The sequence below is a fragment of the Echiichthys vipera genome (genome assembly GCF_963691815.1).
Source record: "Echiichthys vipera genome assembly, chromosome: 2".
Classification (NCBI taxonomy): domain Eukaryota; kingdom Metazoa; phylum Chordata; class Actinopteri; order Perciformes; family Trachinidae; genus Echiichthys; species Echiichthys vipera.
This window is the reverse complement of record NC_139827.1, coordinates 19,131,912-19,153,002: the sequence shown is the minus strand read 5'-3', so window position 1 is coordinate 19,153,002 and position 21,091 is coordinate 19,131,912. Positions and strand designations below refer to the sequence as shown.

Below are 21,091 nucleotides of genomic sequence, written 5' to 3'. Positions count from 1 at the left end.
CATGTGCCATGTCTTATTGTTTATTTAAGTGATGTCATCCAAAACTCCACATCATGGTTCAAACCACATCCTGCAAACGTGTATACCGTGTGTGTGTGTGTGTGTGTGTGTGTGTGTGTGTGTGTGTGTGTGTGTGTGTGTGTGTGTGTGTGTGTGTGTGTGTGTGTGTGTGTGTGTGTGTGTGTGTGTGTGTGTGTTTGTGTGTGTGTTTGTGTGTGTGTGTGTGTGTGTGTGTGTGTGTGTGTGTGAGTATGTGTGTGTGTGTGTTCCTGAGTCAGGCTATCTTCGGGACACATTTCAAACTAAAGACTAGCTAATCGGGCATGGTTTGTTCAATTGGGGACAAAAAAAGCAAATTTTTGTGTCAGTGGTTAAGGATAAGGTTTTGTTAAATCTCCAGGAAATGAATGCAGGTCTGTGTAATTTCCCCAAAAGTGACCTTAGTAAACATGGAGAGTGAGGACATCGGGGCCGGTCCTTACTTTCAGACAACCCTTTAAAGGCCTGTTTGAGGGTTCAGACTCGGTTCAAGGTTCAGGTTAGAATTGGGTTTTCGCGTGGAGTCAGTAGAAGAAGTATTTAGATCTGTTAGTTAAATAAATTAATGATGCAACAGTGAATAAATACTCTGTTACAAGTAAAAGTCCAGCATTCACAATTTTTCAAAATATACAGTATTAAAAGTACTAGCTCTGCTCCTCCACCCCCCCCACCCCCACCCCCACACACATACACACACACACACACACCCCTGTATGGCTGTATGTTAAACGTATCCAGCTTTATTTCTTCTGTAATTTGTTGATGATATTCACAAACAATACATCCCTCTACAAACTGCATTAATTATTCATTTCTGTAAAAGCATTTTATCGGATGGTGATTACTGATGATTATATACGTATATTTAAATACTGTTGGGTAGCTCGGGATACAATGGAAATACCCAAGTAAAGTACCTCAAAGCTGCACATGAGTAAATGTACTAAGCTGCATTCCACCATTTGGTTGTTAGTTGTGATGGTTAAGATTAGGGTAACGGGGCTCAGGAATGCAATATGTATCCTCCTCACAAATAGCCTATAGAAGTGCAGGGTTGCGTGCAGGCGAGTGAAGCAGCAGGTCAGTGAGAGGTGGACCTTTGTCCAGGGTCGGACAGCGGCACATTATTTATTCATATGGATGTATCGGACCAGCCGCCTAATTGCACCAGGAGGAGCCCAATTACCACCTACAGTCTCACATTCACAGAAACTGGAAGGTGGATCACATGTCAGTCATGACTAATGCTATGTGTCTTATTTACATTTGCACAGCTCAGATTCAGCTCTGTACACAAACAATGTTTGTGTCTGTTTAGATGTTTTCTGGTTCAACAGAGGCTGGCAGGAACATAAAAGAGTAAAAGACATAAATTTGAGACAGACTGAAAATTGTTTATAGAAGTGCCGGACACTTGTCGTTTCTGTGATAATGGCAGACAAAGGTAAGGTGTTTATGCTGCTGTTTGTTTGTTTGTTTGTTTGTTTGTTTGTTTGTTTGTTTGTTTTGTGTGTGTAACATGAGCTGCTCCCCTATGTTACAGTGGGCTCCAGCGATGATGTGAACGCGAGCTCTGTGACAGAGGAGATCCTCATCTCACATGAAGACCACAGGCAGCCCCTCTCATTTATGCTTCCTCTTCCTCGTCTTCAGTTAACTTTACCTTCACCAGGTATGGGACTACTAATCATTTAATTCACAAGCAAGAGAAGTATGGTCAGTATAATGATGAAAGCAGCAGTTCAACACCGGACAAAGAGCCATGGCTTTTATTGCGAAAGGAAAGACAGGGCTCTCAAATATGCCTGTATGGCCTCAGGTTGCAGTCACCTATAGCTGAGCTGTACGCAGCAGTTGAAGCAGAAGGAAAAAAAAGCAGCCATCCATCCAAATTTTGTAACTTTATCCTAAAGCTAGAGCTCAGGTAGAAATGTCCGCTGTGAAAAGGCCAACTGCCAAGTGAGCAATATCAAAAACCTTTTACTGTTTTGGCACATCATCAATAAACAGTATCATTAAATAGTATTGCTTCTAAGGGCATGTACTGTCAACTCTGCATCCCCTCTCTCTGCAGCCTCTCCTCCATCAGATCAGGCCTACCTGCAAGCAGCAGCCATTTTCCAGCATCTGCGAACAGAGAAGCCTGCCACACAACAACTCCTGCATTATAGGAAGAAGACAGACACATCGCTGCCTGAGAGTGGAGACAAACCCACTCAGAGAGAAGCCTATCAACTCGCCTTCAACACACTCAAATGTATTCATAACTAAAGTTACATGCTTTGACATTAAAGCAGAACCTCACACACTGCCTGGAGAGGACGGACTGATGGTTAAACATAAAGTCAGGGAGAAATTAATTTGATCTACTCTCCTACAGACCTTACCCACCTCCTTCAAGGAAGCCTTATCTCTATAATGAATAGCAGTGGAGCGGCAGCATGTGTCAACTCCAATATTCACTTTTGAAAAGTGGCTTCAACTGCGACCTGTATAATAAATAGTATATAGTCATACATTTAGTTTTCCCGTGTGACTGCAAATTACTTGAGCTGGAGGTACAGCAGATGTCTGTATGGAAGGTGATAAGAAGGCACATGTACACACTCATACAGCAAGCACTCACAGTTTTACAAACAGTATTTGACCGCACATGTGGCTGGTAGCTGAAGATAGTTTTAATTTTATTTGGTCAGGTTTGGAGATATTGCTCAGTCAGATGTCCGCCGCCACCTCAGTACAATGAATTTTATTGGATGTGAATGGACTTACTTGAACCGCTGCATTACCGAAAATAAATATTTTCGTATTAACAATGGATCAAAAACATATAATATTAAAGATTTCACTTTGATGAACCGAGAGATAATTATCACTCAACGCTGCAGATACCCCCGGCTTTACGGAGCATTTTGACTTATTTTAACTAATTGTTTTGTTTTTATGACCTTCATCTGCTTTTGTTCACTCTCAATAGAGATGGGTATGGAAGATGGGTACTAAATTGATAACCAAGCTAAGTTCCCCCTGATTAATGTGAAGATGGTCATCACCAAAGTTAGTGGCAAGCTAGAGCGGCCCAGGCTCACTCAGACCACATGGACCCCATTAGCATTTTTGACATGAAAATAGATCAAATAAGCTATCGAGACAGTTTTTTTCATTTATCAACCATGTAAAGAGAATGTCCGGAGAGACGCTAACAGCTCCAAAGCGCTAACACTGATTAGCCTGTGGCAGCCCGCTGAACGCATCCAAAATGGCATTATTGGATGCTGCTATTTCATTCGTGTTGTCCAATCTAGAGAAAATTTCTTCTTTAAAAGAACACCAGAGAACAGCTCTAATGGCTTTGGTTGGTGGAAACGATGTTTTGACCCTTCTCCCAACTGGGTTTGGCTTTTCCCTCTGTCGCTCTCATCAGCATCACGGGTTGGTTTCAATGTGAGTGGTTGGCGTAGCACGTCGATAAAGATGATGGACAAGTGGTTTATCCAATCATATGCAAGGCCCAGCCTCCTGAAATCACTTTCCTATGGAGCGATCCCATATGTATGAGTGCAGCAAGGCGGAACGAAATTCATCTGGCGAGATTAAGGTTATTTGGGACATAGGCCAAACTGAAAACTCAAAGTACACTTCTTTTTTTTATGCGTTTGGTTTTAATTAGTTAATACTAATTATTAGTAATTAGTTATTACTCACGATTGGTGAGTCCCAGACCCTCACATCATCCATCTTTATCATCCATTCTATAACATACACATACATGAAAACATGACCTATACACATGCATTTAATGGAGAGATAGATCCAGCGAGGGAGCTGGAGTGAGTCCTGTTATTGTCACTGTGAAAACTGTTTAACTGGTCTATGAATGATCTGGAGTAACAAAAACAAAAACTCTTTTTTTTTTAAAGTAACTAAATCATATACAATTTTTCATTGCTGGAAAAAGCCCCAAACAAAATTGCATTCACATAGTTTCAATCGTGTTTTTTGTTATTTGGGTGCCCAGAGATTTCTCTTCATTATTGTGTCTTATATGCAATCCAACTGATATTTTTTCTGCCCATTAACAACATTGCTTTTCTCCTAGACCAAGATTTACTGGAGGATATCATTACTGACAGCTGCTTCCACACTTCTCAGCACATCGTGAGTCCCACCAGATTTGACATGCGTGGTCTCAAACTCAAAATTTGATTAAAACACTTCAGCTCACTGACTGTTAAAGTGTCTGGAGTTATCTGTCTTCAAATAAAGTTGCTGTGTTCTCTCTGCCTCCATCATAATAAAATGAGTCAGGGCGACAGAGATTATGCAGTTAAAGGCCATTTGTATTCAGATCTGTACATAGTCTGGAAGCATATATGTAGCAAATGATACACACAGGGGAGAGGCAGACGCACAATCCAACTGGGAGACTGTAAATAACACTATAAAACATCATGCGATGACACATACATGGACATAGAGAGACACCAGTGTGTGTGTGTGTGTGTGTGTGTGTGTGTGTGTGTGTGTGTGTGTGTGTGTGTGTGTGTGTGTGTGTGTGTGTGTGTGTGTGTGTGTGTGTGTGTGTGTGTGTGTGGGTGTGTAAAGGACGCCTTTATCGAGGGATGGGTGAAACATACAAAACAGGCTGACAGATCATTAGTCTGCAAGTGTGACTATAAAAGATGCCTCACACCTCTTTGTGATTCCACACACCTCTTTACTGCAATACATATATATATATATATATTCTACCTCACACACACACACACACACACACACACACTCACACTCACACTAAGAAGTTCAGGGAAAGGATAGTGTGTACGTAGCCATTAATGAAAGAAAGGGAAGTGTGAGGAAAAAATATGCTTATCATTTTCCTTAAAGCAGTTATAATCAGTAGGTTTTTTCATTTTTAACAGGGGGGATGCCCACTACACACCCAGGTTCAACTCCCAAAGGACATTGTTGCAGGATACCTTAACCATAGCCATGTCTACCCTAAAATACTTTGTTACAGAGGTGGTCTGAGGGTGCATTTTCAGCAGCACAGATGCTTCTGAATGATAATGTTATAGAAATATTATAGGTATCTATGATCCTCTCGCTCTTAGGCAACTACAAGTTGCTACTTGTCACTTATATCATGACATTACATGAAGACGCTACTCTATAGGCTATAAAATAGTAAAGCATTGAGAATTTATATTATATACATTGTTGCCCACAAAGTTTGATTTTTTCTTTTTCAGACACATTCCTCTTTTTATTTTATTTACATGTGGTTTAATTTTCACTGTGATATGTTTGGAAGAGATTGATAAATAACGCTTTGAGAATACACTATCAAGAACAAATCACATTGTCACAATCATTTCATGAGAAGATGTAAAACATATTTTGTTCAAACTCTCTAACAGTCTCATTAGACAAAACTGACAGATCTGCATGACTGAGAGAAAAAAAGACAAATCCACTGCTACTTCAGCACCACAGATTGATCGATAAACAGCACAGCTAGGCTACTGATATTTCAGAGCCGTGGTCCGGGCCATAGATTCTAACTTAACTTAACTCCCTCAAGTTACCTACTGGTTATGACCAATATTTTTACATTAAAAATGGATCACATAACTGCATTTTCTGAACTTAAAATAAGCTGTAAAATGCCACTTAGAATGACAGATATTAGTTATAAAAGTTATTTATTGGCATTAACCCTGGTAACAAGTCAGGTAACGCAATATTTTAGGGGTTTTTGGGAATGGTGCAACAAGTATGGGTCAAAATCAACATGTTGTTTAAACAGTCCATGCAATAAAATACAACACATCTTCATGGTAGCGTCTATGTTCATGTATATGCTCCATGTTACGACTTAAAGCTCCTGAACACACCAGAGTTGGAAGTATGACTTTCCAGCTCGGAAATGGGACCATCCAACATTCACCAAGTGAACAGAAACGCTAGCCCTAAAATATGTTTCTCCGTAACTGCTGTATTTGTAATTAAGCAGCAGGTTTTCCTTATCAATTTAAAAGGTGATGATGTCAGAGTTGTCTTTGCAGTTTGTTTACACTGCCCAAGTTTAAACTGGCCAAATATATTAATGCAGGTTTAAATTGAAAGGAGTGGTGATCACTGAAGATGATTACAATCAGCAGCAGACATTGTGGCTTGTCGCTGCATTAAAAGTACAGGTTTATTTGATAACATTAAAAACACTGACCGAGACACTGTGTTTTTCCTGTTGACAGTCAAAATGTCTGCTGTGGAAAAAAAATGGAATTCCATTGCTAGGCAACCACCTGGGTCCTTGTTAATTTCCTGTCAGTAATTCCATTCACATTCACTGCAACAGGAAATTAACTGGGACACATGTTGGTTTATGTTTACAACTGAGAAAAGATCTTTATGATGACGATGATGCTGAAGAAGGGAGTGCCACGACTTCTATTAGGCTAAAGGCTAAGTAAAGGCTAATTTCCCCCATGTGCAGGTAAAGCTCGGGGTTAACTGCACTTCATGGTGCATTCAGGTGTACCTGGTGAAATAAGTTATTGTTACTATGTTTTACATAAATTATTTATATTATATGGCCTTAAAACATTCCAAAAAAATAGGATTATCACACTTGATACCATGTAGCCTAACTTTTCAAAGAAGAATTTGAAAATGTAAATGACAGCTGTCAGGACATGAAACCAACGATCTGTGGATCTGTATGAAGAAATACACAATAGTTTAACAATGACGTAGCGGACAGTACTGGAATAAAAATGTTTTAATTGAAAGTTATGACCTTAAAGGTCAAATCAATGATGATGATAATGATGATGAAAGCACTCATGTTTTGCAGTGCAGCGACTTGTTGCCACTGGCAATGGTGATGCTGTTTGACTTCCAGGACCGAAGGTTTTTGATGCGTGAACATTCAAAAAAGGAAGGGGAGGAGCCTCTGGAGGAAGTCAGGGACCTGGAGAGCCGTCTGCAGAGGTGTGTGAGAGAAGTTCTAACAATATGCATTTAGGAGTTTAAAGTGTAACTCTGAAATGTAACTGTGGATATCCTACTCACCTTTGAGTCTCATACTCAAAAGTGAATATTTGCCTGCTTATGTACCTGCCGCCTCAGTCATTGGTATGTCTTTTTATTTACAAAGCAATTCCTGGTAAAATTCCTACCTACTTACCTTCTCTTTTGAATAAGTGTTATTATATTATGGAAATTACAACCTCTATTTTCAGGACTTTTTGAGTTTTGATCTTCCCAAAGACTTTTAGGTGTTCTGCACAGTACTGCAGGGAACAATCTACGGATTAATTTTAACTGTCATCTAATGAGTCTAGGCTGTCTTGGCTGTGCATAAATATGTTTTATCTGATATTTTTAATGGTGGTCATCTATGTGCTTTTATTTTTTATTTTTTTGAAACTGTGTTGCTGCTATTCTTGGCCTTGTAAAAACGATCGCAATTAGACAAACCTGATCAAATGATAATGAAATCTGGAAAGCACACAAACTAAAGGTAGAAGACATTGTGATTATTCTGAAGTATGATGACGATGGTGTGTGTTTGTTTATCACAGGTGTAAGACTAAGCTGGCAGCCTCTCTAGCTCGCTGCAGAGTGAAACAGAATCTGCAGAGCGTCTCCAGTTTTCTGTCGGATCCTGTCAAGATCAGACAGCACAGAGCAAAATGTCTGCCCCTTTACGCGTGGGTCAATACTCTCAAGACCAGGTACGTTCTCTCAGTCACTCTCTCTCTCTCTCTCACACACACACACACACACACACACACACACACACACACACACACACACACACACACACACACACACACACACACACACACACACACACACACACACACACACACACACACACACACACACACACACACACACACACACACACACACACACACACACACACACACACTCACTCACTCACTCACTCACTCACTCACTCACACACACAGGGCCATACAGTCATTTGGTTATTTAACTCTTGTTCACGAATTAAATCTGCTTCTATAGCATTTAAGAACACAATACAAATGAAGAGCTCTTTTCCAAAACGAGATAAAAGCCACATTTTTAAAAAATGAGTTTGAGCCACTTTGCTGTATACAGAACCTATTCACTGCTTCATCAGTGTTTCTGCCAAATCTCTATATTTCCTTGTTTAAAATGGTCTGCAAGATGCAGTTCCTTTCCAAACTGCGACAAGCGCCAAACCTATTTTTAGCCTAAATGCGATACGTCCTCTCGACCAATCAGAATTCAGTGAGCGTTTTTATGCGATCCAACATGGTGGCGCTCTTAAGCGGGAGAGTTTTTTGTTTCGTCCGTCCGTTCAACATGTTCAGACTGAGCCATAAACCATTTTGAAAAGATACATTGAATATCAACCAAATGTGTGGGTCTAGGTAAAACAGTCATTTTCCTGACAACCATTAAAATGGATTTATAGCGTTTTGGAAAAGAGCTCCTCAAATATTATCTGACTTTCCTGCATCCCCTCTGTTCTTCTTTGCGGCACACAGTCTCCACACATTGGAGCATTGAGAGCACATTATGTCAAAGACAAGTGTTAAACTTTACAACAGCGTGACCATTTATAAAATGGCACTGTGAGTTTAAACTGACAGGCTCTGCCCAGGGGGGATTGCAGTTTGAGTTTAATGGTGAGTGACGTTAACCGGGCCGTATCAGAGACAGGAAGGTTCAGTGTTCTTATAGCTTGAGGGTAAAAAGTGGTCTATGGTATTGATGTACAGCAAAGAATGCTGCAGCAAAGTTCACCAGACAACCTGTCACAAATATAACCTGTATCCTAACAGAGAAAAATGTTATTTCCTCTCCAGTGTTGATGAAGTGTGCGAGGCGTTACAAAGCGTCGGTTTGTATGAAGTTAAAATCCTGACTGACCTCAGCGAAGCGACATTCTGCAGAGACCCTCTCTGTCCAGACACACTGGTCTTCAACCATCAGCTTCATGCTCTGCTGCAGCGCAGCAGCCTCACAAGTACACACACACTTAACACACAGGTACGTATGAATTGTTTGTGTAGTGAAGGGTGTTATTGAGCTAAATGTAGGTAACACTCACTAATGAGAAACATGCTTTCCTTCCTCGGGAGCTTTGAAGATAATTTGAGAAGACAGCTACAAGACTGAAGAGTATTGTCCAACTGAAGTAGAAGGGGTCTTACTTGGTTCTTCAAAGTTGGGCTCCATCAGATTTGAGATAACTTGTTTCTAGCAGCCTCTTTAGCAGTAAGATGAAATTGCAGCGAGCCTGTTCTTTCAGAGCTTCCATCTTGTCATGTTCATGGTCACTATGTGTGTTGACCATTTTTATTTATTTTTTGCTCTTTTGTAAACTTCATTGAAACACATTCACCTCTTTACTTCAAGTCCAGCATCCCCATCCCCTATATGTTACCCTGTTAAATCCATACACACACACACACACCCACCCACACAACACACACACACACACACACACACACACACACACACACACACACACACACACACACACACACACACACACACACACACACACACACACACACACACACACACACACACACACACACACACACACACACACACACACACACACACATACACACACACATGTTCCTATTACACTTCTGCCCTTACTACAAGCCTGACTCAGAAGTTGGAAGTACCCGATTTCCGATTACAAGTGAACGCAGCATAACCAATTTCGACCGGCAGACCAACCCTGTCAGTATCGTCACTAACAAAGAAGCTTATTTACATCTAGCCCAGGAATGTCGCCACAGACACGATATAGGGCTGGTAAGTCCTGCCCCTGAAATATGGCCTCCAGTAGACCCCATGAGACCTCAGCTCCCAAAGAATGATTACATTTCATGTCGCCAATGTGACGTGACGTCATCACGCTTTCCCTCCACTTCTCAACTCTGAGTGATGCGGCTGCGTCTTCTGCCAAGATTGAGATCAAGGTCCCAGGGTTTTTTGTGCTAGAATGTCCACATTCCAGCATGAACATCGGTTCTTTCTTTCGATTCCCGTCTGATCGTAAGACTAGGAAGCAGCACTTAGAGTTTTTAGAGAAAAAATAGAAATTATACACAATAAAGCACACCAACAACGTAAGCACCTGATTTTGTATTTCCACGTAATAAAAATCTAAATTACTAGCTTTAAAGAATACAAAAAACTCCCCAAAATACTCACTGGCAGTAGCCCAATTAAAACACAGGAGGAGATGTTGTTAATTACTCATTTAGACACATGACTAGGCCAATAATTCCACTTGCTGTGAGACAGAATAAAGGTCTGGCTCTGCACAAAAGGGCCTTTGGCCTTTGCAGTTAAATTTCATCTTGTGATGTGCAGTTTAAAGTTGTCTTATCTGTGTAACGGAGTTCAAGAAGTCCGTTTGCTGTTAATTCTAATTAGCAACACAGCAGTCTATAACACTGGAGGGTACAATTTCATCAAGAAAGAGAAGGAATCCTCCACCCATGTGTAAATAACGCGAGTGCATCCCTCTGTGTGTGACTCTTTTTGCAGGACAGGAGTGTGTGTGTGGCCGTTAGCGTGTTACGCCCCCTGTTGTTTGATAGTGGTGACGTCCTGGTGGCCGGGTCTTTCTCGGCTGTGACTGTGGCTCACATAGCTGAGGCGGCTGCTGCCCGCTCGGGCCGAGTGTTGGTGTGTGGTGCGGATCACACCCCTTTACAGAGAGAAGAGATACAACAACTGCTCACACAAATGGACATCAAAAGTGAGTGATGAAAGGACCTTAGAGAGATAGAAATAAAGTCTATAGCATATGCAAGTCCAAGAGAATATTACCATTTCAATCTATATGCGTATAACGTAGATGTGCGAGTCCTGTCAGAGGCCTTCTGTGGGCTGGATGAGTGGGACGCCGCCGTCCAGCGATTAAAGGTCATCATAGTGCTGCCTCAGTGTTCGTCCTCCGCACTCAATGACCCCGTGCCCACCATCCACAGTGAACACGGAGGTATGTTAAAATCAACTAATAGAAAATGAAATGTATAGAAATATTCATAGAGGTAGTGTCTTTCCATTCAATTTCCTGAATATGACGAAAATAAGTTTCATTCTATTGTCAGACTGGGATCTACTGCCAGACTTGTGTCACAGCTCCGTATCTCGGAGCAAAATAAACTCAATGGCCACCCAGCAGGCACGACTACTAGCACACGCTCTCTCCTGTGAGTATTGAAACCCTCTGGTGGACTCGGTGGACATACAGTATATGCTCTTCTAATTTATTTCGCCCCTGCCCCTCAGCCTGAGTCCGCCACTGTTGAAAGCACACACATTTACAAAAAGTTATCATGCAACTTTAAAGCAATAGAAGACAAATACACAGTAATATATATTAAAGCGGGGAACAGTTTTGTAAGGGGTGACTATACACAACATATATATACGCACTACTTCAATGTTGTCTGTGCTGTAATTTGTTCTGTGCATATGTTGATGAGATGCCAGTACTATAAGAACAAAATAGAGGATTATTCTTTGTATTCCTGCCTTTTCTATCAGTCCCAAAGGTTCAGACAGTGGTCTACTGCACACGCTCAGTGTATCCTGAGGAAAATGAACAGCTGGTGAAAAGAGTGTTAGAGAAAACACACACTCATCCCAAACTGCTGCCCTTCAGGTAAACACACACACACACACACACACACACACACAAAAAATAAACAACTGCTCTCTTTTTTTGCAGACAGCCTATTAGTTTTCTGTCTATTAACTATATTAATATGCAATGAGACCTTTCATTACTTGTCCACAGGCTCAAATCTAATGAGAAAACTGGAGATAGTTATGTACTAATTTTACTGCAGGCCAGGCATAACAAACAAACAATAAGCTTTTTTTTCTCTCGGTGCATTTAAAGGAAAACACAAAGCTGAAGGCATTTAGACAATGTTTTTCCTCCCTGCCCAACTAACTTTTGACAGAGAGCGACAGGTGAATCGCCGCTCACAGTAAATCTTGCAAGCTTTAACATGAAATTTACTTTGAAGCTCATTGTGCTCACACGCCAGTACTTTGACTAAGATCAAACAAGATGTCAACTCCACTGAAGGCTTTTCTCAATGCAAAATATTTTTTCTCTCTTCTCCTGATTGAATTAAAATTGAGAGCTTGATAGACTGATTGTTCATCCAATCACCTGCCAGGTCTGTTTTGAAAGCACCTTCCCTTTCCTAATCAGTTTCCAATGACACCTTGTCACACGGTTCTGTGTAACGAACCATCGTCACCAAGTTGATATTTTTTCTTTGAAAAGTATGTTCTTTTTTAATATTTGCCTAAACGTCACTATTTCCTGACAATACAATAAGACAATCTGTGAATAAGTAATAATAAGTAAAAGAAGAAAAGAAAGCGTAATGCAGAGCTGCATTACTATTTCACAGATCTTCTGTCAGGATATAGTGACAGTTTCAGCAAATGTGGGAAAAAAACATAGAAAGTTAGCGCCTTCAGCTTTTATTAATGTAGATTCATCATCCGGGGCGCTATGAATGTCTTTATGGCAATCCATTCAATAGTTGTCAAGACTTGGTAATAGAAGCCAAACTCGTGGCTCAACAGGAAAAATCAGGAGATCACCAAAACTCAGCAAGGTTAGCCCTCTGGGGAATGTCTGTATAAAATGTCATGGCAATCCATATCATAGTTGTTGAGGTATTTCAGCCCGGACCAAAGGCTGGCTTAAAACTATGAATAGCATTTATCTGCAAAAGTTGTAACAAAAATATCCACAGTAAGTCTAGCTTATTAAGATAGTAAGTTGCTTTGCAGAATGCTTTCTTGTTTGCAGGCCTTAAGTTAAGATTACTTTGAGGCTGAATCTACAGTCCTTTCACTGTAAGCATAAGTGATGATTGCAAATCGCCTGCTTGTATAATGCTGATAACAGGTAGCAGCACTGTCCTCACACTGTAGCATAATAAGAATACAAGAAAACAAAAAAAAGCTCAGCTCACCAACCGCTCATGCAACATCTGCATGTGTATCCAACTGCAGAACCCCATTAAAGTGAGCTGTGAGATTTGACTTTGAGAATTACAGACTGCAGGAGAGACTGGAAGGGAGTGAGTGAGTAAATAATGTCTATCTACTGTAGATATGACAGCGTATCTCATATCTCTATATTACATACTGTATATATAACTGTGTGTGTGAGTGTGAGAGAGTGAGAGGTAACAGTCACCAGGCTGACGACAGTATAAATAATCAGCTGCAGTTGCAGTGGGGACAGCAGTGGGGACAGCAGTGGGGACAGCAGTTAATCTGGCAGCCGGGGTGAATGAGGTGGAGAAGATTTCAGAGTGGGTTTCACGCCTGCTGCTCCACACAACTAATTTCTTAGCATCCATCCTCTTAAAGAAATCTAAATGTTATTTGCTCACATAAGCTCTTTTATCAACTTAACAATGTGCAATGAGACGATCAGCAGCTGTTTCACCTCTGTGTTTGCAGTACTTGTGCAATGAAAACACAGATAGCACCATGCTGCCTGCGGTTTTTAGGAGTTGGCACTAGATCACCCCAGAGATCATACAAGGTACATGTTAACTGTGCTAAGTGCCAACAAAATGCTTTCCTTGTATAAAATGATTGCTATGCATCAAAAAAGAAAACTGAAAAGAGAGACAATTCTTTTTAAGATGAAGGCAGCGGCGGTGAAACAAACATTATCTAAACACAGTAACCTGCTCAGTTGTTTTTATGCATAATTATATGTGTCTCTTTATGCACATATTATTCCTAGTATTTTTGGCATCTTCCAGTATAGTGGTAACAAAAAGGGCACAAGGAGAACTCGACCTGGAGCCATAAGAAGGCCTGAAAAACCTTAATTGTGTGTATCGATAGAGCTCTGAACCGAACACATTCTCATTCCCAACTTGGTCGTTGGTCTGTACTGGACCTTCAACCATGTAAACACTTTTTTATACAGTCCAGACAACACGTTGCATGTCCATAGATTTATAAGGTTTTAGTTTAGATAGCATTAATTTTTGCGTATTGTGATATTTCCATTATAGTTAAATAAATTATAATGGAAAGTAATTATAAAAACCATCTATAGCACTCAAAAGATTGATAGAACTTGGAAAAACTATTACATTTTAAGAGTACCAACTCACCTTGGTGTTCCCAACGAATGTGTACAGCGCTTTATTGAAAATTTGAATTTAAATGTTAGAATGTAAATAAAGGTCGCACCATCGCCATGTTAAACAGAATTTGACAGTGTTTGGTCTGCTGAGAATTGCTCACGAACGTTCGCCAACATATCTAATGTTCAGGGCACCAGATGTACAATAAATAGGGACCAGCTGTTACAGCTGGCAGTGCAACGGCCCGTACAGATACTTGTCCTAAGGCTGTGACCTGGATCCACGTACGTCTACTTTGAACAGTTGTGCATACTGTTGAACTGTATGCACATCCAAATCCTGTTTTGAATGATTATTGTGCCTCCTGCATCAATATGTCCTCTGTCTATATGATATCTTCCAAAAGGTTATGTGCAATATTTTGTGTGTTATCCTACAAATGTCTGGCAAAACGAAGGATCAGTGCGCCCTGCTCAAGCCCCTGCAGTGCAGAACCTGTTTAGGCAACAACACTACTAGGTTTAATGGTTTGGGTTAAAATAGCTATGTCTGTTACATAGCTTATGTACATGGTGTTATAGTACTAAGTTATGGATCAAAAGTAAAATAATACCACGTCACCTGACGTCCTCCTTAAAGGGACTTCCTGGCTCAAGGATTAAGTGGGTAATATACAAATTAAATAGTGCATTCGTTTTTACGAACATTGTATGAGAACAGGCTGACTTTATCAACTGAAACTTTTTAGTAACTGAACTGTGCATCAGTTTATGAGTAACAAAAGTTGCACCTATGTGCCTGAAAACACTCAACAACAAAATACATTCCATTATAATAAAGGAGACCTATTATAATCATTGTCAGGTTCATACTTGCATTTCGGTTTCTACTACAATATGTTTATATGCTTTAGTATTGAAAAAATTATTTTATTTCTTATACTGTCTGTCTGAATAAACCTGTATTCACACTGATTGAAACGCTTCGGAATGTGAAATCTTTTCACGTCCATCTCCTGAAAAATCCCAGTCTGCTCTGATTGGTCAGCGTTTCCTAATTCTTCCCCACCTGCACTCTCTGCCAGGGAATGACTGTAACGCCACTGTAGTGGCACTTTCTACCTATATATAGTATAGTTGTGACATCACAATTGACTAAAGGCTTGACGAAAGCCTTTAGCCAGAAGGCTTGAAAAGCCTTCTGGCTTTAGTCAAGCCAGAAGGCTTGACTAAAGGCTTGCTTTAACAAGCACAGTTTATGAATACGGACTGTTTGCATTTCTTTGTGGATTGTGTTTCGATTCTTTCACAGTATTTAATTAGAACCTCAACCTGCTATGTATATATATTTTTTTTTTAAATGACATGGAAATTCACTTGTTACAGTATGGGACCTTTAAAAGTGCCACTTACCACAAGTGAAATAATATATTTCTTGTATGTGGTTGGTTGACAAAATCATTTATGGTACCTTTGTATATTTTCCTAAAACTGCCGAGTCTTGCAGTACTCCTATTTGTTTAAGTCTCTGAATTAATGTGGCAATTAATATTAAAATGGCACATAGCATCTTTTAACAACTGTTTTCTGTCTTAGGGTGAACGGTCCAATTTTCCCTGATGACACCCAGTCAGGAGATACAACAGACTCCAAGTTCTTCAGACTCGAAACATCTCAGTTCACCAACGGCTGCTTCATCGCACGGCTGTCCCGACAGGTAAGAGGGGGAGGAAAAAGAGGAGAGGTGAAGACTGACAGGAAAAAAGTCAGGGACATATGAAGGGCAAGGTTGTGTATGGAGGGGAGCAGAGGTTTTGTGGTGTGTGTGTGTGTGTGTGTGTGTGTGTGTGTGTGTGTGTGTGTGTGTGTGTGTGTGTGTGTGTGTGTGTGTGTGTGTGTGTGTGTGTGAGTTTGATTGCTTTGCAACGAGACCTTCGACTATTGCTGAAGCTGCACTCTTTTACCGTCTGTCTGCAGGGAGGTCGGTCAGCTCTGCTTGCCTGCACATGCACGCACGCACGCACGCACGCGCGCGCGCGCACGCACGCACGCACGCACGCACGCACACACACACACACACACACACACACACACACACACACACACACACACACACACACACACACACACACACACACACACACACACACACACACACACACACACACACACACACACACACACACACACACACACACACACACACACACACACTCTCTCTCTGACATATCTCTCCCTGAAACACTGCAGCACTATTCTAATCCTCCATAAAAAAAGAGACAAGTTAAAGATGAAATACGCCCCAGCCCGTGAAACATTTCAGTAAAGATGAATGGATAATTCTCTGTATCGTTCTTCCACACCTCCCTCCACCCCTGCGGCCTTGTTGCATCACCTCGTTGCTCCATCTATTTGTCCCCCTCCTCTTTTTTCCCCCTCTTGCTCCACTCATAAAAAGTACATACTAAAGGAAATGAGATGCTGCTCCTTTGATCCCCTGCAGCTCAAAAAATGGTGCAGGGAGGGGACTGTGCCTGGATGTGTGAGTGTAATTATATTATACCAATACAAACACACACACACATACGTGCACACACACACACACACAGGGTCTGGCTCAACTGTCCAGTGGCATTGCAGTCATTTAAAATATAATGATCATCATGTCTAATAAAATCGACAGCAGACACCAGAGCTCCGGCTGTAGATTTAACTGCAGTGACAATTCACCGCTGCTCAGAAGAATGACTCCACAGCAGTCAAACTAGAGGACGATTTAAAGCGATCTGAAATAGACAACCTGTCAGCACTGAGAGACAGACAGACGGGGGTAAGGCAACAAGAAGTCTCCTCAAAATCTCTCTACTCTCTTTAAAAATCAAAAGGGAGACGCAAGAAAAGAGACATCAGAAGCAGATGTGTCGAAGGAAATCTGACAAAAAAATAATAAAAAAACTGACAAATCTTATCCGTAAAACACATCTGACAGGCTGCCATCGCTCATGCCTCTCTCTAGTCTTCTCTCATTACAAACTCCCCTTTGCAGCACAATTAAAGTTTTGAGGCATATAAATGACTCATGAACATATAATGCTGTCAAAGCAAGAAAAACAGATTAAACACTCTGCAGTGAATAAATGTGCATTTTGTAGTGTTTTGAGCTGAGTTCAAATTTCATTAGAGAAGAGACAATACGTGAAGATTCATACACACAGAAAGACAGAGCAAGGAGGACGGGGAAGAGAAAGTTTGAATGTCACTGCAGATGAAAATCATGTTTTACAACTGCATATATGTGTACACAATTAGGAATGTGGGGGGAAAATCATTCTTAGATATCGCACAATTTTCTCTTGAAAGATTATGTCTCGATGCAGAAAAGTCATCAAAAATTCAAAATCCAATTTCCTACATTATGATTGCCCGTAATAATTCTGCAGGACTGGGCACTATATTCCTTACAGCTAAACCAATCAGATAGTGAAAGGTCAAATCGACCTCCCTGTGAAACATATAGGCATATTAGGAAAACTATCTTCAGGGGTATGCCAGCTTATTAGAAACACAGCCAACAACTGTATTTTTAGCCAAGCAGCATGAATTGATAGGGATGGCAATGTTACACCAGGTTCGGAATGTACATTATTTTTATGTGAAGATTGTCTCTTTGTCAGATTAAGCCGAATCATAAATTCTTGCCGTGACTTGGACACACGTTGGTGCCTGACCAATCATAGCTTGCCGTCTTTCAAGACCTGCGTGATGTCACCATCAAAGAGCTGCTATGGGCCGACTTCAGGGAACCAGAATGTAAACAAATAGTGTGTTGGCTCTATTGTGTTAAAAAAAAAAAAGCCTAGAAAAGAAAGAAAGAGATGACTTTGACTTTTCCTACTGTTTTCTCTTCACCATGTCTACAGTTGTGGTCAACATCATAGAATTGATCATCAGCGATAGAAGGCAAAACCCTGGTACATCCTAGTCCTATTGTTGGGATGTCAGATGCACAGTCAGTTGTCCATTATGATACACTTGAATGTCTATAAAGATGGACGCTTTTCAGCTCCCCAAAGCATCTTGATCGCCTCCTAGTGGCTGGCTGCAGTAATAGGTCATAAGTCCAGCGCCCTCCATGTTAGCGGATGGGACATGGGCCAAACTAAAAACGCAAAGCACACCTCGGATTAAAAAAAAAAAAATTGTCATCATGCTGACGTTTGTTCCATAATCGACTCACAATAGGTCCGCTGGGTGTATGAACGTCACTTCGGTGATGTGACCCTACCGTACAATCTCTACTGCGCAGATGCTGGTTGCAAAATTACAACATGGCGACGCCTGTATCTTGGATATTTTGGCTTTGCTTCACTTCACCTACTAAACATCAGCATGTTAGCTGTGTCATTGTGAGCATGTTTGCAAGTGAGCACGCTGTAAAGCAGCACTGTGAAGAAGTACGGAGGGAGAAAAGATAAATGGCTTGTGACAGTAATGATCATGTTGCCTCTGCTCTGTTGGGATATAAACCCTGCTATCTCTCCTCTCCTCTTCCTCCTCTGCAGGTCAACTTTATGGCTGTGGCATATTTCTACAGTGTCATGTTTTGTTGTATAGATCTCCATGGTGCTATGTGACCCTAGAGACCTGTAGTTTTAATGTGTTGTGTCTTCCCATCAAATCTTAAGCTTCCCTTGCTTTTTCAGGCAGATCCCACTAAGGTAGAAACAGTCCACGACGTGCTGGCGAGGGCAGCAGCAAAGGGTCTCCTGGGTGGAATACTTGCTGAGCAATCAAAAACCGGTACAAAGGGGAAAAGCAGGAAGAATCGCGTTGTGTCAGCCAGCAGCAAACCTTCATCCCCCTCAAACCAAGAGGGGCAGGCAGGAAGGGAGCATGTGAATGGAGAAGATTCGGTCGCACCTTCAAAAGACAAAAAAGGTGAATGTGGTGAGGAGGGAGAGGCGGAAAAGAAAGAATATATGGGGGGAAAGGGGGAAAAGAAGAAGAGAGGGCTGAAAGGAAGTAAGCGAAAGGTTAAACGACAACCAAAACCAACCAACAGGTCTAACACAGTCTCGAAGCACTACCCTAAGAAGAAATCCACAAAGAAAAAAGTCAACCAATCACATCACAAGAGGCGCCTTACAAAAAGTAAACCGAGAAGAATACCTCGTCTCACACTGACGTTAATATCCTCTGCAACACCCTCCAAACACTTGTCTCCGATAACAGCCCTTGCACACAAGCTAAGTAACAACACAACAATTAAACCACAGCAGACGGTCTTAAGCATCCCTCCCCGCGCCCATCCTGCTCCACCTGCTGCTCCCCGTGCAGCCTCAAAACAGGTGCAGAGACACAACACTGAGCCCGAAAGAGCGGAGAAAACACTGAAGGATGCAGCTAAACCGGAGAGCCTGTTGAAGGCCAGAGGAAAGGTGGTCAGACCTAAGAAAGAGGCGGTGACAGAGGACATGCTGAAGCCTGCAGATTTTTTCCTGCCACCCATTTGCTCCCCATCCTGCTCCAGCTCTGTCAGCAGCAGGAGCAGTAGTGCTCTCTGTCAGCGTCCATCCCGGACCTCTCACTCCCAGCTCGCCAATATATCTGCATCTTCGTCCTCCTCCATCTCTCTGCCTGGATTATAAAGGATGACTTTCACTGATGTTGTGTTTATTTAAATTATTGACATGTTCTGAGGCTTAAATCGTAAAAAACTCCCAAATAAATTAAAAGGAATGATTTAAAAACACATGGTATTATTGTACTGTAGGGCGAGTTAAATTTGAGATATAAAAATGCAAAAAGGAATTCAGCTGCTCATTTCTTTGTCTCTGGTGAGTTCAGTGCACATATACACCACTGCTGAAGTGATGAGTCAATTAATCAATCAGTCGATCAAAAGGAACTTTTGGTTCTCGCGGTACACCTGGGTGTGTTTTTGTATCTCACTTTTACTTATTGTTTCCTTTTGTTCTGCCTTAAAAACCATTTACTCATAATGCTAGCAGAGAGCGGAAGTGTGAAGAGCAGGTTTCTTGCATTCGCTCCGCCTGCTTAGCCTGGTGGACCAATGGCTGCTGGGTGGTTGAAAATGCGCCACAAACTGTGCGCCACTTGGGATTTTTCCCTGGTATGTCGCCACAGACAGCCAGTTCAATACTGCAAACGCGAGGGCTTTATCAGTGGGCCATAGATTTGTGATTTAGGGACTGTATGTAAATTATTAGGGTGGAAGGTTGGGTCTGAAAAAGGGGAGAGTTTTGTATTTTTCTTTTTTTCTGAAAAGGATGGCAACCTAAATACATTCATTACTGTATTTCATCCTTTCCCTGTGAGACATATACATTTAGTATTAACGGTTAAATAGGAGTACTTTCTCTTAAAAGTATTGTCATTTGAGCGACCAACAGCATTTGTACCAATTCACTGGTACAGTTTCAGTATTTTTGAGATATTCGGACATGGAGTTGGGCATTTTTCTTTTAGTCAAGGGGAAGGCCAAAAGAAAATATTAATTAATTAAACACCCAGAAGGGTCTTCAAAACCCCCCTTAACACCCCAGACTTTTTTTTTTGCAACAGTCCCTTATTCAGACAAAATGAGATAATTGATTGTTTTTGAGACTTGAATGGCATTTGACATTTCATGGAGTAAACGGACTATGAAAGATACATCTGAAAGGTCACCAGAGGATAAAAATTATAAGGAAAAAAGAAAATAAATGTTTTTTTCCCCCCCACTCATTTCTGAATGATCTTTTCAGACCTCTACAACTTTATCATATAAAACAATCTAAGCAATCATTCATTCATTTTATATTCATCTTCAACCGCTTATCCCGGGGTCGGGGTCGCGGGGGTGCT

The 21,091-nt window shown here is 41.1% G+C and overlaps 1 protein-coding gene across 1 annotated transcript; it reads left to right on the top strand.

Annotated features, from left to right (window-relative positions):
* Positions 1-1,473: 1,473 nt before the first annotated feature.
* Positions 1,474-19,872, top strand: LOC310964294 (putative methyltransferase NSUN7; the record flags this gene model as incomplete). The annotated part of the gene is made up of 13 exons (XM_083937367.1): positions 1,474-1,486; positions 1,586-1,714; positions 2,117-2,299; positions 4,142-4,200; positions 6,902-7,038; positions 7,632-7,784; positions 8,913-9,096; positions 10,621-10,834; positions 10,934-11,077; positions 11,190-11,291; positions 11,629-11,746; positions 15,821-15,941; positions 18,928-19,872. The coding sequence occupies 13 exons, from the start codon at positions 1,474-1,476 to the stop codon at positions 19,870-19,872; spliced, it is 2,502 nt and encodes an 833-aa protein (XP_083793493.1).
* Positions 19,873-21,091: the final 1,219 nt, after the last annotated feature.